The sequence below is a fragment of the Carassius gibelio genome, chromosome B11 (assembly GCF_023724105.1).
Source record: "Carassius gibelio isolate Cgi1373 ecotype wild population from Czech Republic chromosome B11, carGib1.2-hapl.c, whole genome shotgun sequence".
Classification (NCBI taxonomy): domain Eukaryota; kingdom Metazoa; phylum Chordata; class Actinopteri; order Cypriniformes; family Cyprinidae; genus Carassius; species Carassius gibelio.
Window position 1 is genome coordinate 11,597,356 of NC_068406.1, and position 17,612 is coordinate 11,614,967.

The window sequence follows — 17,612 nt, forward strand, 5'->3', positions numbered from 1 at the left end:
GAAAACGTCACTCGGCAGACTACCACCCAGACAGCAAGCAGGTTTTTTTGGCCCGCGTGGATTTTACGTGGGCCGGTTCTGGGCCGAAACTGCTTGCTGTCTGGGCAGTCACTTTACCTGATTAATATTCATAGGCCAGGAATTCACCAAAGTAGATTTCAATTTTATTCATTTATTGGTAAACGTTGATGTTTTTCTGTGGGCGGAACTTAATCGGTGGAGGCTAGTGATGGGAAGTTCGATTCTTTTCCGTGAAACCATTTTTTTGGGACGGTTCGATTCAAAGAACCGGTTGAAAAAACTGGTTCAGCGGTTCTTTTACGCTCGACGTAATGACGTCATTGGCGATGATGTAATGGCGTCACGTCTATCAAATATATATATATATATATTTACAAGTCAGTAATCAGAACTTTAGTCAGTTAAAAACCTCATAATCTTACAGTTCTTAATCTTACACTTACAGTTCGCCAGATTGCCCTTCATCCAAGCGCTCGGTTTACCCGCGCTCATAACATTAGCACAGAATCAGTTCAAAATCAATCACCAAAAGAATCAGTTCGGTTCAGACGCTCTGTGTGTCAGTCTGCTTCACGCTGAATCACACATTCACAGTATCATCAGCTCCTCGGCTCTTGAATCGGACGCGTCCGAAAGAAACGGTTATCGGTTCAGTGTACTGGTGATCCAAAAAACGATGCAACGGGTTCTTGACTCGAGAACGAGAACTGCTCCAGCAGTGGGCGTGTTCGTTCGTCATCTGGCTGGGCTCGGTGTTCATCTTCAGTTCTCTCTTCACAGTTCTCTCTTCAGTTCGATTTGGTGAACTGGTTCAACCGGTTCATTAAAAAGAACCGATTAAATTGGTTACATCACTAGTGGAGGCAGAAAGATTCCCCTGACCTCTGCAACACTATTTTATAACTTTGTTAGCTTGTTTTGTTGTTGTTGTTATTTCGACAATGACAGAGTAAATGTTCACAAGACAATCCTGTATTATCATATGGAAGTGTATCTGTAGAGCTACAGAACAGTTTAAGAAAACATGGTTGGCTATAACGTGGATTAATGTGCTTGTATTTAAAAGAATCTAACCCTCTTTTATATTTAACATGTAAAGAAAAACACGCTCAGGTTATTCTGTGCTTGATTACAAAATCTTAATGGGTTTCTTCACCCAAAAATGAAAATTATGTAATTAATAACTCACCCTTATGCTGTTGCAAACATGTAAGACCTCCTTTTATCTTCGGAACACAGTTTAAGATATTTTAGATTTAGTCAGAGAGCTCTCAGTCCCTCCACTGAAACTGTGTGTACGGTATACTGTCCATGTCCAGAAAGGTAAGAAAAACATCATCAAAGTAGTCCATGTGACATCAGAGGGTCCGTTGGAATTTTTTGAAGCATCGAAAACACATTTTGGTCAAGAAATGGCAAAAACGACGACTTTATTCAGCATTGTCTTCTCTTCCTTGTCTGTTGTGAGAGAGAGTTCAAATCAAAGCAGTCTGGATATCCGGTTCGCGAACAAATCATTCAGTTCACCAAATCTAACCGAATAGTTTTAAATGATTCGCATCTCTAATACACATTAATCCACAAATGACTTAAGCTGTTCACTTTTTTAATGTGGCTGACACTCCCTCTGAGTTCAAAAAAAAACAATATACCGGAGTAATGCATGCACTCAAACAGTACACTGACTGAACTGCTGTGAAGAGAGAACTGAAGATGAACACCGAGCCGAGCCAGATAACGAACAATAGACTGACTCGATCACGAGTGAAGAACTGCTTCTGTCAGACGCGTCCGATTCGTGAACCGAGGAGCTGATGATACTGCGCATGTGTGATTCAGCGTGAAGCAGACCGACACACAGAGCGTCTGAACTGAACTGATTCTTTTGGTTATTGATTCTGAACTGATTCTGTGCTAGTGTTATGAGCGCGGGTAAACCGAAGGCTTGAATCAAGGGCAATCATCGCAAATGACGCCATTACGTCGAGCGCTAAAGAACCGGTCTGAACTCTCTCTCACAACAGACACGGAAGAGAAGACAATGCTGAATAAAGTCGTTGTATTAGCCATTTCTTGACCAAAATGTGTTTTCGATGATTCAAAAAATTCCAACGGACCCTCTGATGTCACATGGACTACTTTGATGATGTTTTTCTTACCTTTCTGGACATGGACAGTATACCGTACACACAGCTTCAATGGAGGGACTGAGAGCTCTCGGACTAAATCTAAAATATCTTAAACTGTGTTCCGAAGATAAAAGGAGGTCTTACATGTTTGGAACAGCATAAGGGGGAGTTATTAATGACATAATTTTCATTTTTGGATGAACTAACCCTTTAAAAAACTGTTAGTCAGCATGCACTTAACCATCAATGTATCTGAACTGTCTTTTCAATAATATAATACAATCAAAGATCAACCTAACATCATAATTTCATAGCTTTCTAATTAAATGAAAATGTATTCCAAATAGTTCTTTATTATTTCATAATGTAATTAAATAACAAAACTAATGTCATATGATCTCTCACTCTGTCCACAAAATGCAATCCATTTGTAGAAATTATATAAATAATATTACTTAACAAATATACATAGTAAACATATAAATAATATTACTTAACAAATATACAAATATACACAAATATACATACCTAAAGTGTATGAGCTCATGTGACAGTGAAAGTGTGCACATAACAAGAACATGACAGGGGATTTTGGTCATAGAAATATTAGTGTTTAATAAGACTGCAAATAAAGTAATTTCATTTTTATTGTATATTGATGATTAAAAATACAAAAGCACACTTTATAGTAGACAGGTATTTGAAACAAATGGATTACCCTCGATTAATCATAAAAGGTGTTGCTTGAAACGGCTTTACATTTCGTAAAAAAAGAGCATACACATTTATAACAAAACCTCATAAAACAGATCACAGATGGAAAAAAGCATGTGAAGTATTGGTACCAGCAGCAGCATAGCTCCCTGTGTCAGACTCTGGGCACTGTTACGCAGGCCTGCATCATGACATGAAACATTATATATTTTAATTAAATTCAATACCAATACATTATAATTGTCACAGAAGTTTTTGCTTGCACATCCTTTCAAAGTGGTATTGACGCCATTTAATGTAGCTGCGAGAAAAGAGAAGACAAATGAGATTTCGTTAAAAGTTTTAAGGAGAAAATAATTGTCATTTATTTACATTAGGAAACAGCAGTTCTGTCTCTGTATATAAGAGATTATTACTTTAGATCTCAAGAAGTTCTTATCCATGATTTACCTGTTCCAGTGATGCACTTGTCCTCATCACCTTTACAATCCAGTGTTCTATTGGTTGAACAGTTTGTGTCAATGCAGATGTAACACATCTTTCCATTAGATGAGTCTGGAGAGGTAAAGAAGATACTAGAGCCATACCTCAAAAGAAAACTTTATCTGACACATTATCAGACAATACTAAAGCTTTCGAGAGAGAGAGAGAGAGAGAGAGAGGGAGAGAGAGAGAGAGAGAGAGAGAGAGAGAGAGAGAGAGAGAGAGGGAGAGAGAGAGAGAGAGATGAAAATTCTGCAAAATAAGTCAGTAAACAATGTCTGCATTTTAAGTTTTGGGTGAAATGACCCTTTAATTCATGTGCACATCAATTTAAATCATGGTGTCAGAAATTTTCACAGTACACTGTACAGTATAATGTTTAGAATAGAGTATGTCAGTTTGGTATAAAACTGAACTTGAAAAAAATTGTAATGTTTGTTAGTGTAAAAGAGTTATAGTTTAGCGTAGCTTAGTGTGAGTAGGAACACCACAGTCCAAATTTTCTTTACTCTCACATGTTTGTACCTGCAGTATTGTTGCAGAGATCTGAAGCACAGCATTGGGAGGTATAGCTCAGCATTCCAACATTTACGCTCCTATTAGCACATGAGGCGCTGCACATCTTATTGCTACTACCAGTGCCATCTACAAAGAATCATTTTCAAAATAATTAAGATATACAAACAAGCCAATTTTAAAAGGTTTTTTTTTTTTTTTTTTTACAGTTATTTCATAATCATGTTATTCTTACGGTATGTGGTGTTGGTGATGGAGTTGCACTGTTCATTCTGAGAACAGTTTGCAGTTGTTGTGCAGGTTCCATATGGAACTGGTGTGGTACATTTATAGCACATCAGTGTCACAGCTGAAAGTCAATGAGAAGATAGTGAAGGACATTCATATTTTGCATATAAAGCCTTGTAAAACATTATTTTATATATATATATATATATATATATATATATATATATATATATATATATATGTATATATATATATATATATATATATATATATATATATATATATATATATATATATTTTTTTTTTTTTTTTTTTTTTTTTTTTTACCAAATTAAAATAATAAAATTACAAACTTAAGTGCCTAAAGCCTCACATTAATCATCCAATAAAAGTTAATTTATCAGCAAGTGAGATGCCTAAGAAAGTAATGGAAAGATTCAAATGAATCCTGCATGCCATACCTTCGGAGAAAAAGACTGTGAAAAGAACCACAGAGATGATTTTCAGAGCCATGATCCAGCTGAAGGGTGTCAGATGGACAGTGCCCGATCATTATATATCTGATAACAGAGGTGTGGTTTGTTTTATTTGCAGTATGAGTGTTGATTTTTCAGATACATTCTTTACATAACCCCACTCAATTACGTCAAACTGGTTATTATGCATTAAGAAGAATACATATCCTGAAGCATCTACTGAAATATAAATTATACGTTAAATTACAGTAAATTACTGAAGGAATGTAAATATTTATCAATGTATTACTTCATAAGAACAATAAAACTTTATCGTGTAGGCCTACTGTAAGTATTGATACTGAGAATGATTCTTTTGCGAGCATGAGGTATATTTTCAGCATTGTGACAATGATTCAGTAACACTGACCTGCAAAATACTGATTCATGTAATTCTACCTTCTGAACATGAACTATTTTCCCTTTATTTTACTTTATTATATCGGAATCTATTAATAATAGTTTTGCTTTTGTTTTATTGTTGCAGTTTTTTCATTCCAATAAATTAGGAAATATATTTCAAATATTTTGTTATTCATTTTCCTGCTTTGATTTTCCTACAGGCTATAGAGGAACTCACAGAACCCAGGGAAGGAAAGAAAAAAAATTCCTCCCCAAATTTTCAGAATTTAAGATAATTTTATTTCATCCAAATTTCAATTCATTGAAAAGAAAGTACTGCTGTATTTTGCTGTGATTTGCTTTTCTGTGTTTGCTGCTGTGGTTTTCCCCTATTCAAATTATTCAGGATTTTTTTTTTCTCTACATTATACAGCTGCATGCGAATATCACCCTATACTGTATAATAATAATAATAAATATATATAAATAAAGTCTATGATCTGAACAAAATGGGTAATTGCAAGCATCTCTGACTTCTGTAACCACTGGCAAAATCCCCTTTTCAGACCGCTGTGAAAGATGACAGGGCCAGATAAGTATGTAAAAAAAATAATAATAAATTATTTTGCATATTTATGTAGGTTGATATTATCAAAACACATTTTCCTCTTTTACAAACAGACTGTCAATTGTTCAAGGAATGCAGTGGAAAATACTTATTTCCTTTAACCTTACATCAACAAGCGTGCTTCAAAATATTTGATCTCATTGGGAACCCATTAATATCGTTTCCTTCTTAGAATGATTTATTCATTCTTAGAATTATTTATTCAGTATAAAATATGAGTTCTTGACAGCAGAGGTGGCCCTTTGTTCAACGGTTATCATTTACTTACACTCATGTTGTTCCAAACCTATATGAATTATCTGAGATCTGTGAAACACATAGGCAGCCACAACAGGTGAAATGTTTCCTATTTTAGGTGAACAAATCCATTAATATTAACCCTTTAACTGCCCCACCAAGAAAAAAGCATTTTTTGTTTGCATTTCTTATCTCCTTATGTCATTAGTTACCACACTCAATGTATTTTTTTTCCAACATGTCCCATAATTTTTAAAACATTAGCTTAGCTTTTCTACGTTTACCATAAAGTGACAAATCAACCATTTGGTTGAGCACGTTTTTGAAAAATTATTGAAAACATACTAAAGTTTTTTCATGGCACCAAGTAAAATAATTTTGTAAAGTTAGGGCTCTTACAGTGTAATATGTCAAAAAATATATGCTTACCTTGCAAAATTTCACCAAAAACAGTTTACATGGCAGGAGTGATTTCTTTCTCTCTGACATCCATCAAAGAAGAAGTGTTGTGACAAATGCTGTTGATTTTTTTTGGCTTAACATACCTCTACCAGATGGTAGAGATGGCTCAATCAGCTTGAATTAAGTTAGGTACTCCTCTCAATAAAATATAGTGACTCAAAATGTGCTCAACCATTTGGTCGAGCGGCAGTTAAATGGTTAACTGCAACAACATGCCATTATTTGAACATAAGCCTGTTTTCCATATTTATTATTTGTGAGAATGTCAATGATACTAATATTTTAGCATTTTATGTCGTTTTTTTTTTTTTAAGGGAAAACATAGAATAGAAAAAGAATAGAGCAAGCTAGTGTTAGAGGTCTTTTTTATATATACTTGTATAATAAATAAAAAGATTAGAAAGGTACTTCGATTTCTTTTCTCTTTTCATTTCTTTTTTCTTTTAAGAATTGAATTAGAATGGTGAGTGCTAAAGTTAGAAGGTCAAATAATGATGAATGAGATGGGTTTTAAGCTGATTCTTGAAGATGGCTAAGGACTCAGCTGCTCTGATTGAGTTGGGGAGGTCATTTCACCAGGAGGGAACATTTAATTTAAAAGTCTGTAAAAGTGACTTTGTGCTTCTTTGGGATGGCACAATCAAGTGACGTTCACTTGCAGAACGCAAGCTTCTAAAGGGCACACAAGTCTGAAGTAATAAACTTAGGTAAATGGGTGCAGAGCCAGTGGTAGTTTTGTAGGCAAACATCAATGCCTTGAATTTTATGCGAGCAGCTATTGGTAGCCAGTGCAAATTGATAAACAGAGGTGTGATGTGTATTCTTTTTGGCCCATTAAAAATTAATCTTGCTGCCGCGTTCTGAATTAATTGTAAACGTTTGATAGAATTGGCTGGAGACCTGCCAAGAGGGCATTGCAATAGTCCAGCCTGGACAGAACAAGAGCTTGAACAAGGAGTTGTGCAGCATGTTCTGAAAGAAAGGGCTTGATCTTCTTGATGTTGAATAAAGCAAATCTGCAGGATCGGACGGTTTTAGCAATGTGGTCTGAGAAAGTCAGCTGATCATCAATCATAACTCCAAGGCTTCTGGCTGTTTTTGAAGGAGTTATGGATGATGTGCCTAACTTGATGGTGAAGTTTGCTGGAATCACAAGCAGTTCTGTCTTGGCAAGGTTGAGTTGAAGGTGATGGTCCATCACTCAGGAAGAAATGTCTGTTAGACAAGCTGAGATGCAAGCAGCTACCATCGGATCATCAGGATGGAATGAGAGGTAGAGTTGATTGTCATCAGCATAGCAGTGGTATGAAAAGCCATGTTTCTGAATGACAGAACCTAATGATGCCAGGTAGACAGAGAAGAGAAGTGGTCCAAGAACTGAGTTACTTCTCACACAAGTTTTTCAAATTACTTTATAAGTTATTTAATGAAGAAATATAGTATTATAATTATTTAATCTGCACCTGACAGAGAGTGAGACGAGCTGCTACACGTCATGCCAAACCTCTCACTGCAGGCACGTCATTAGCTTTTTAGAGACCGCCGATCAATCATCCTAAAACAATTATCGGCCGACTGTGAATGGTAGGAGATCAATCAGAGCACTCTTATCCATATCAACAAAATAATATATCTTAACTCCATATTGTCACGATCATTAGCTGGAGTACCCATAAACTCCAATAGAGGGCACTCCACTCAGGACTCTGGCATTTTTGTTTCCATCCCCTTTTTCGAACTCCATTTCCCATCCTGCCTCATTCCTGGGACTGGTTGCACACACACACACCTGCAGCTAATACACACACATTTAAGCAGCACAATCATTCTCAGTCTGGGCGAAATCTTGTTTAGTTCTGTCTAGCATTTCCAAGCATTTTCCCTGTCAAGTCACCTTTATTTTATATTTATGGAGAAAAAAACCTTGGGAGAAACCAGGCTCAGTTGGGGGGCCAGTTCTCCTCTGACCAGACGAAACCAGTAGTTCAATTCCAGGCTGTTTGTTCTTTTTGTGTATGATCTTGTATTGTTTATACCAACTGCCTGCCCCGACCTCTGCTTGTTACTGTTACTGATTCTGGATATCCCTAACACCATTCCTGATTACTGCCTGTCCGACCATTCTTATAATAAAGTTCTGCATATGGATCCGAACGTCTCTGACTCTCATCGTAACACATATAGGGCCCTATTTTAACGATCTGAAACGCAAGTGTCAAAGCGCGAAGCGCAAGTAATTTTGTGGGCGGGTCTCGGCGCTGTTGCTATTTTCCCGGCGGGATAAATGGCTCTTGCGCCCGGCGCAAATCTAAAATGGGTTGGTCTGAAGTAGCTTCATTATTCATAGGTGTGGTTTGGGCGTAACGTGAAATAAACCAATCAGAACTTCATCCAACATTCCCTTTAAAAGCAGGTGCGCAAGTTCCATTACGGATTGCTATTATTATGACGTATTTACCAGGCGCACGCCAGGAGCGGTTCACAGCCGAGGAGACTGATGTTCTTGTAAGAGCAGTGAAAGACAGAGAAGTTGTGTTGTATGGGGATGGGAGAAACCCACCCAAAATAGCGTCGGTTAAACAGGCGTGGGAGGAAATAGCCACAATTGTTTCATCGATTTTTTTTTTCCTGGTTCTTGACGGACAAACAAATTTGTCAGATGTCCTTATATACATATATGTCTTGCCACTATCGGGCAAACAGGTCTGATCCTTAATTACTACACTTAGCCTGAATAATTTGTAAGCAAGATTTCACAATGATTTCCGTCATCTCATGTGTTAATATTTTTTTAGTGTAACAATTTATGATTTGCAAAAATAACTGTTGCATCTGTGTAGATTACATGAGCAAAGTGTATGCGCGTTGTGCACGCTATACATTATGGTCAAGCTTGCGCCCTTAAAATAGCATAATGAACAACGCGCAACGCGCCACTGACTTTAGACTAGGTTTTTTCTGGTCAGTGGCGCAATTGTTTAATGGAACAGCAAAATAGCACCAGGGATTGTTTGCGCCGGAACACGCCTCCTTTTTTGCGCTGAACCGCCCAGGGAGCGCAAGTTCATTCACTAGTTTAGCGACGTGCTTCTGTGGAGGGAAAAGCGCGCTTTGCGCGGGTGCAAAATAGGAATGACACATGCGTCGGTGTACAAAGTCAATTGCGCTGGGTGCAAGATAGGGCCCATAGTGGTTATTTTGGCAAAATCCCAGATATTTTGAGCAGAAGGATTATAAAAATATGTGCTGATATAAAATAAAATTAAGTAGCCTATATAAAATTGCTAAATAAACCTATCAGTACTTTTTTACTTGAGTACATAAAAAAGTGCTTTTGAACTTTTACTCAAATAAAATGAATACGGAGTACTTTTTACTGGAGTAATATTTTATTATATGGATCTGTACTTTTACTCAAGTACTTGATTTGTGTACTTCGTCCAACACCTACTCAGTCACATCTCTAAAATGAAAAGCCTATTATAGATAAAGCCAGTTTTGTTAGCAAGAAGATTTAGTCCCACCAAACCACAACTACAGAATTTGCATGTCACCAGGAAACATGGAAATGTGAACGTCACAGCGCAATAATCTATTCAAGCAAACAGTAGTATTGGTTACTCATTGTGGACTGGTCCAGTAAAAAGCACAGGACTAGATGTTTAGTTTCCAGTAGTGCAAAAACATTGTGAGCATGTATAAGATTTTTAGTGCTAATCTACTGCCTTTAAATGGCCACGTTTAAAAGCAATTATCTTGAAATATTGTCTTTTTTTTTTAGACGTTGACAACTGCTCATAGGAATGGTTTCAAACCTTCCCAGTTACACAACTGTACTTCACCAGTATGAGTAGCCCTCCAAACCTATAATAGCTTCGTTTATCTTCGGAAGACAATTTAAGATATTTTAGATGAAAATTGGGAGAATAGTCAGAATAGTCCATCTGCCATCCGTGGTTCAAGCGTAATGTTATGAAGTGACAAAAATACTTTTTGAACAAGAAGAAAAGTAAAAATAACAACTTTTTTCTACAATTCATCTCCTTTGAAAAAAAGTTTTCTCATTGTTGCGGTTGAACCACTGATGGCAGATGGACTTCTCTGACGATGCTTTTCATACTTTTCTGGACCTTGACAGTGTTATTTACTTGGCAGTCCATGGGACAGTCACAAGCCTCCCGGTTTTCACCAAAATATCTTAAATTGTGTTCCGAAGACAAATGCAGCTTTAACGACTTTGGAACGACTTGGGGGTAAGTATTTAATGACAAAATTTTTATTTTGGGGTGGAGTATCCTTTTAATATCTGACAGCACCCGGCTGCATCCTTATCTATTCAAGTAGGGTCACAAATGCTGCTCTTTCAGCAGTCTGGGGTCAGACGTTCCCTAGTGTTTCTGGTGTTTAGAAGTGCCTAAGCTGGCTCAGTATGTTAATGGACTGAGTATGAACAGACGATCCTCCTCCTTCCTGATCCACTTAAGGAGCTTGTTGACGGCAGACACAGCCAGGCTCTTTGTTCCCAGAGGACTAAAACAGAGGTAGAGCTCGAAACCACTCGTTACCTACAGAGGAGGATGCATTACATTGATCAAAAGTGACAGTAAAGACATTAACACTGTTATAAACTATTTCTAATTCAAATAAAAGCTGTTCTTTTGACCTTTCCTAACCCAAAGCTTTTGTTCAATGGTGGTGCATGACTATATAACACAAAACTGTAAACCAAGAAAACAGAAATAATAATGCTATAAATATATCATATGCAAATGTGATATTAGCAGGATACTTCCTGGAGCATGCATACACAACAAAATCTCTGAATGGAATATAATACTGCCATTGTATTGCACTTTATGGCAGACTCACCAAGGCATAAAGGTTCTCAGTCTCTGTGCAGTGGTAAATGTAGCGCAGGGGACGCGTGGGGTGATGCAGGCAGCTATGCAGATGCTGGTACAATCCCATCAGCCTTTCATGCTCCTCTTCTGCCTGATATGGTACTGGTAAGTCAGGACTGACAGGCATAAACAGGAAGTTACATGAAAACCTGAAGTTTAAATGTGTGTCTATCTATCTAAAAGTCACTGTTTTCATGATCATCACTAAACTTGTCTTACCTTGTATAGAGCCCAGAGCTTTTAGACTTGTACACAAAGTGTCGCAGCTCAGGTATGCCAACCTGTGAGACTGTATAACTTGGCGAGCTCAGTGCTTCCTGCATTGATTGATATGCACTGCGCCTGCGCAAGCGCTCTAGGAACCGCTTCTTACAATCGGAGAGGTTAAAGAAATCCTCACGATCTGTGGACACCAGGATAAGACAGAGATCCGAGGCCGGTTCCAGGTAAGAAATATGCGCGTGGAAAAATCCAGCTGGGTTAAATTTGGGCAGACATATGGGTGTCCACCCTTCGCCTTGTCGGAAGGAGGACGAAGAGCCGACCAAGTTAAAGAGCAAGTGCAGGTCCATGTGGTGCAGAAACTGGTCTTTTTTGCGTACCAGCGTCACCAGCCTGTTTCCTGCGAGCAGGATGGAGAACACCAGGTTCTTGGCTTTAGCAGCCTGCAAGCTGGAGGAGACCACGTCACGGGCCGAGCTGGCCAGAGGCAGGCACATGACGGCTCTCAGCAGCAGACCTGGATCTCGGTCGAGGAGCCGCAGAAGGTTGTCGGTGAAGTGCTCTGAGCCGGCCAGCAGGCGGCGCAGGTCGTAGCTCTGCCGGTGCTGGAAGACGTGGTTCAGCTGTGTGAGGGTGAGCAGGCTAACGATCTGGTAGTAGATGTACTGAAGCTCTCGTGTCAATTCCCAGTCGGAGCAGGTAGTGCGAAAGACTCCCACCAGGATGAGAGGGCTTTTCCGCAGGAACACCACCCTGTAGCCATCTGAAAGATGTGTTTACACACAAAAATGTCTGGTTGTTGCAGTAGTTTTGTAGAGATGTGATTTATTGATTGCTTTGTTGTCTTGTTGCATTTAGAACATAATTTTAAGCCAAAACGCATGGTACAAGTCAGCTTTTTATTTAAAAAACAAAATGATATTAATACATATTATTAATTAACAACAGGAATTAATTATTATCAATAAATAATCTAAAACCATTTGGTCAAAAAATACACACACTACCATTCAAAAGTTTAGGCTCATTAAGAAAAGAAGTCTCTTATGCTCACCATGACTGCATCTATCAAAAATACAGTAAAATAATAATATTGTGAAATGTTATTTCAAGCATAATTGTAATAATTTTATTACATTAAAAATAGCTATTGTCTATTTTAATATATTTTAAAAATGTACTTTTTTTTCTGTTTTGGCAAACCAGACTTTTTGGCAGTCATTGATTTAGTCTTCTGTGTTACATGATCCTTCAGAAATCATTCTAATATGTTGATTTTTTACTTTTTCAAATTATTAATGTTGTTGACAGCTGCACTGCTTCTAAAAATCCCAAAGAACTAAAAGATCTATTGGAAAAAACATTTGTAACATTTGTAATTTCTTACTGACACTGATCAGTTTAATGCCATTCCTGTTGAATAAAAATTACTGACCACAGACTTTTAAAAGGTAGTGTGTGTGTGTGTGTGTGTGTGTGTGTGTGTGTGTGTGTGTGTGTGTGTGTGTGTGTGTATATATATATATATATATATATATACAGTCAGGTCCATAAATATTGGGACATCGACACAATTCTAATCTTTTTGGCTCTATACACCACCACAATGGATTTGAAATGAAACGAACAAGATGTGCTTTAACTGCAGACATTCAGCTTTAATTTGAGGGTATTTACATCCAAATCAGGTGAACGGTGTAGGAATTACAACAGTTTGTATATGTACATCCCACTTTTTAAGGGACCAAAAGTAATGGGACAGATTAACAATCATGAATCAAACTTTCATTTTTTAATACTTGGTTGCAAATCCTTTGCAGTCAATTACAGCCTGAAGTCTGGAGATCAATTAGACATCAGCGTACGCTGGGTTTCATCCCCGGTGATGCTCTGCCAGGCCTCTACTGCAACTGTCTTCAGTTCCTGCTTGTTCTTGGGCATTTTCCCTTCAGTTTTGTCTTCAGCAAGTGAAATGCATGCTCAATCGGATTTAGGTCAGGTGATTGACTTGGCCATTGCATAACATTCCACTTCTTTCCCTTAAAAATCTCTTTGGTTGCTTTCCAAACACCAAACTACCCGGAAGACCATAGAAAAAAACTGTGGTGGATGATCGAAGAACTCTTTCCCTGGTGAAGATACCCTTCACAACAGTTGGCCAGATCAAGAACACTCTCCAAGAGGTAGGTGTATGTGTGTGTCAAAGTCAACAATCAAGAGAAGACTTCACCAGAGTGAATACAGAGGGTTCACCACAAGATGTAAACCATTGGTGAGTCTCTAAAACAGGAAGGCCAGATTAGAGTTTGCCAAACAACATCTAAATAAGCCTTCACAGTTCTGGATCAACATCCTATGGACAGATGAGACAAAGATCAACTTGTACCAGAGTGATGGAAAGAGAAGAGCATGGAGAAGGAAAGGAACTGCTCATGATCACCTCATCAGTGAAGCATGGTGGTGGTAGTGTCATGGCGTGGGCATGTATGGCTGTCAATGGAACTGGTTATCTTGTATTTATTGATGATGTGGCTGCTGACAAAAGCATTAGGATGAATTCTGAAGTGTTTCGGGCAATATTATCTGCTCATATTCAGCCAAATGCTTCAGAAATCATTGGTCAGCGCTTCACAGTGCAGATGGACAATGACCCGAAGCATACTGCGAAAGCAACCAAAGAGATTTTTAAGGGAAAGAAGTGGAATGTTATGCAATGGCCAAGTCAATCACCTGACCTAAATCCGATTGAGCATGCATTTCACTTACTGAAGACAAAACTGAAGGGAAAATGCCCAAGAACAAGCAGGAACTGAAGACAGTTGCAGTAGAGGCCTGGCAGAGCATCACCAGGGATGAAACCCAGCGTACGCTGATTTCTAATTGATCTCCAGACTTCAGGCTGTAATTGACTGCAAAGGATTTGCAACCAAGTATTAAAAAATGAAAGTTTGATTTATGATTGTTAATCTGTCCCATTACTTTTGGTCCCTTAAAAAGTGCGATGTACATATACAAACTGTTGTAATTCCTACACCGTTCACCTGGTTTGGATGTAAATACCCTCAAACTAAAGCTGAAAGTCTGCAGTTAAAGCACATCTTGTTCGTTTCATTTCAAATCCATTGTGGTGGTGTATAGAGCCAAAAAGATTAGAATTGTGTCGATGTCCCAATATTTATGGACCTGACTGTATATATATAGCTATTTTTCTTTTGTTTTATTTCTAGATATCCCTTACCTGCATGGATGGAGCGTATGATGTTCTTCTTATCCTCTACAAATGACATGAGTAACATCATGACTCCCATGATGCTGGAGAGAGCTTCCTCTGTTCCATAGCGTGTATAGATGGGCTTCCCCGCCTCACTCAAGACAAACATATGCTTCCTGTGGCTCCGCCATGTTTCACTTGTCACATCCTCCTCTTTTGCCTTGTTGCTGTTCCGAACCCCCTCTTTTCCTTCTTCCACCTGTTCAACCACCAAACCTCCCTGCTGTGCCTGCTCCTCACCTCCTTCCAGAGCCTCTTCTTGAGCATTCTCTAGATTCGAGTCGCCCACCTCTGCAGCTTTGTCACTGGTGCTGGGCTCGCTGTCAGCAGTCAGGTCCTCAAACGACTGAGCGTGAACAAACATGGCACCCTCCTGTCCAGCTCCTGTTAAGAAGTGACACATTGCTTAGAAAAATAATCATGTATTCATCAATTATATGAGTGTTACCAAACCTTGTGTGAATTAATACATAATAATATATATATATATATATATATATATATATATATATATATATATATATATATATATATATATATATATATATATATATATATATATATAAATAATAATAACAGCCTTGTCAGTGGATAATAATTAATAAGAAAAATATGTTAATTTAAGTATTTTCCTATGCATTTGAGAGAACTATACTGTTCATTTGAATCTTAAAAAATAAATAGTTTTCAACATGATTATATGTTAATTATAAGCAATGTTTCTTGGGCACCAAATCAGCATATAAGAATGATGTATGATCATGTGACAAGGAAAACTGCTAAAAATGTAGCTTCATTATCATAAAACTACATTACATTTTAAAATATGTGCAAATAAAAACAGTTACTTTACATAGCAATAATATTACTATTTCCCTGCATTTTGATCAAATAAATACAGTATTAGTTGAGCATTAGAGACATTTTTCAAAAACATGAAACATCTCACTGATCCTAAACTTTTAAATTATAGTTTATATCTGCAATACAGTACATTAGCCATCTGTTACCACCCTGTTCTCTTAATGATGTTAAAAACGCGACCAATATTAATCAGAATCTCTTTTAAAAATGCAGGTTGAGACTGGACAGTAAATGGGTCAAAAATCACTAATTGAGGAACAAAAATTCCCACAAAACCAAATATACAGTACAGGTACACTCCTTAACTTTCCAGTTTCAGGAAACTATATTAGTAGTAATAAGTGTATTATTACTAATATTAGTCACAATCTCTTAAAAAATTGCAGGTAGAGACTGGACAGAAAATGAGACGGAGAAGCTTCTGCAAATGTTTTAACTACATACATGTGTCAAAAATCACTTATTTTGGATGAATAATTCCCACAAATTCAAATATACACCAAAATATATAACCCAGGTACACTCCTTATTAACTTTCCAGTTTCAGGAAACAGCCCTCAAATACTACCAAGGGCTTCTGGGAAATCTTCCAAGAGATTTAGTTGAAACTTTCATATCATTATGAAACTGTCTGTTGTGACGAACTTTAACTTCTCTAAAGAATCATTTACACAGCTGAAGTAATTCTGAGATTCTACTAGTCATCCATCACACACAAATATAAGAGTTATTAGATCACTCACAACAGGAAATATGTGGATATGCATGACTGAGAAAGACGGTGTGGTTTGTTTATAGAGACCCACCCTGTACTAGGCTTAACAACCATGTAGGTCTGTATAATAACTGTTAAAGGGTCATAAAAACTTTGGCAGCAAAAAATGTTTCCAAGGAAAATGAAGATTACAACATATTTGCATCTAATCATTCAGGTAAAAATGTGTGAAACTCGCCTGGCTCTGTCCCCTCCACCAGCCCCGGTGTCGGACTGTCTGATCGGTCCTGCCTGAGTCGATCTGGTGGCACCAAGTTGCCATTTTTAACCTCCCAGAGTGCACCCTTGTTGTAGACGTCTGCTGCCATCCTGGCATCGGACACAAGACCCCGCAGAAGAGAGGACAACGTATCCTGAACCAGCAGTCAGTGCAGGAGCGATTCACTGCATGAGCCCAATAGCTCTGAAGGTCTTACACTACAGTGTATAAGTTTCCATCAGCGTCTGGAAGTGAAATTACAGAAAGACACATTAAAAGAGGAACAAGAATTGACTCAATTCCTCAGTTTTTAAAACTTTTTTTTCTTCTTTTAATGCATTTCATAATATTCTATTCTGATGGATTTAGATAGTTTCATGTAATTTAAGTAATTAAAATGCAGTTAGAATAAAAATGTTCCATAAAGGGGGCCAAATATCACTGTCTTAATTTAAAAGAAAATCCCTACAATATTAATGTTATTAATAATTATTTACAAAATATTAACACTAACACACATTGCAAGCATTTAGACTACACTGTATTTATGATGATGATGATGATGATGCACGCAAAATTTTATTTAAAATTCGGTGCAAATTATATTAAAAACCTCTGTTTAAAATTGTAAAATACCGTGTAAATAAATGCCAGTCTTGACATACTCTTGGAACTGAACGCATTAGGAAGATTGGTGGATTTTCTCATTTGACTGGCTAACGCACTAACTTAGCCACGGAGCTAAACCTTTAAAAACTGTTGAATGTCACTAGAAGGCATCTTACTCTGACCAAGCTTGAACAAAATCAAGTCTAACAGATGTTGTTAACATAGTTTAGACTTTTAATAACACAATTTATCGCTACTGTACCTTACTCAGTTTTTATCCAAATCAATGTGTGTTGACTTCTCTTTGGTCAAAAATCAACTCGGACTGTCACAGACGTCATAACGGAAGAGTTGTTGGAAATGTGGTTTTTAAATCACGAATATGTAATCTAATGCTACAGTGCTATTATACAACTTTCCACCCTTTTGTGTCAAATTAAATTAAACACTTAAATTGTATCTCGCTTAACATTTATAACTGATACGTTTTCCATTA

General features: G+C 37.4%; 2 protein-coding genes across 3 annotated transcripts; both read right to left on the reverse strand.

The window, feature by feature from the left end:
- Window positions 1-2,679: 2,679 nt before the first annotated feature.
- On the reverse strand, window positions 2,680-4,684 carry LOC127968609 (ly6/PLAUR domain-containing protein 8-like). Its single transcript, XM_052569915.1, has 5 exons — window positions 4,553-4,684; window positions 4,099-4,212; window positions 3,873-3,992; window positions 3,315-3,419; window positions 2,680-3,165 (listed from the first exon to the last, which is right to left on the reverse strand). Exons 1-5 carry the CDS (start codon window positions 4,602-4,604, stop codon window positions 2,936-2,938), a joined length of 621 nt encoding a protein of 206 aa, XP_052425875.1. The 5' UTR covers window positions 4,605-4,684; the 3' UTR covers window positions 2,680-2,935.
- A 4,958-nt stretch (window positions 4,685-9,642) lies between these two features.
- Window positions 9,643-17,608, reverse strand: LOC127968373 (protein SAND). Of its 2 annotated transcripts, none has more exons than XM_052569543.1 (6): window positions 17,384-17,608; window positions 16,487-16,752; window positions 14,637-15,053; window positions 11,396-12,161; window positions 11,145-11,292; window positions 9,643-10,840 (listed from the first exon to the last, which is right to left on the reverse strand). In XM_052569543.1, exons 2-6 carry the CDS (start codon window positions 16,614-16,616, stop codon window positions 10,700-10,702), a joined length of 1,602 nt encoding a protein of 533 aa, XP_052425503.1. In that variant the 5' UTR covers window positions 16,617-16,752; window positions 17,384-17,608; the 3' UTR covers window positions 9,643-10,699. The 2 variants fall into 2 exon arrangements, with proteins under 2 accessions (XP_052425503.1, XP_052425502.1); XM_052569542.1 differs by having other exon boundaries at window positions 17,379-17,608.
- Between the last annotated feature and the right edge of the window lie 4 nt (window positions 17,609-17,612).

Coding starts and splice junctions, on each gene's coding strand:
- LOC127968373 (XM_052569543.1), bottom strand. CDS start 16,616: ATGGCAGCAGACGTCTACAACAAGGGTGCACTCTGGGAGGTTAAAAAT. Junction 15,054..16,486: donor GGTGGAGGGGACAGAGCCAG/GCGAGTTTCACA, acceptor ACTTCTTAACAG/GAGCTGGACAGGAGGGTGCC. Junction 11,293..11,395: donor AGCTCTGGGCTCTATACAAG/GTAAGACAAGTT, acceptor TATGCCTGTCAG/TCCTGACTTACCAGTACCAT.
- LOC127968609 (XM_052569915.1), bottom strand. CDS start 4,604: ATGGCTCTGAAAATCATCTCTGTGGTTCTTTTCACAGTCTTTTTCTCC. Junction 3,993..4,098: donor CATCACCAACACCACATACC/GTAAGAATAACA, acceptor GATTCTTTGTAG/ATGGCACTGGTAGTAGCAAT. Junction 3,420..3,872: donor TCTCTGCAACAATACTGCAG/GTACAAACATGT, acceptor TTACCTCTCCAG/ACTCATCTAATGGAAAGATG.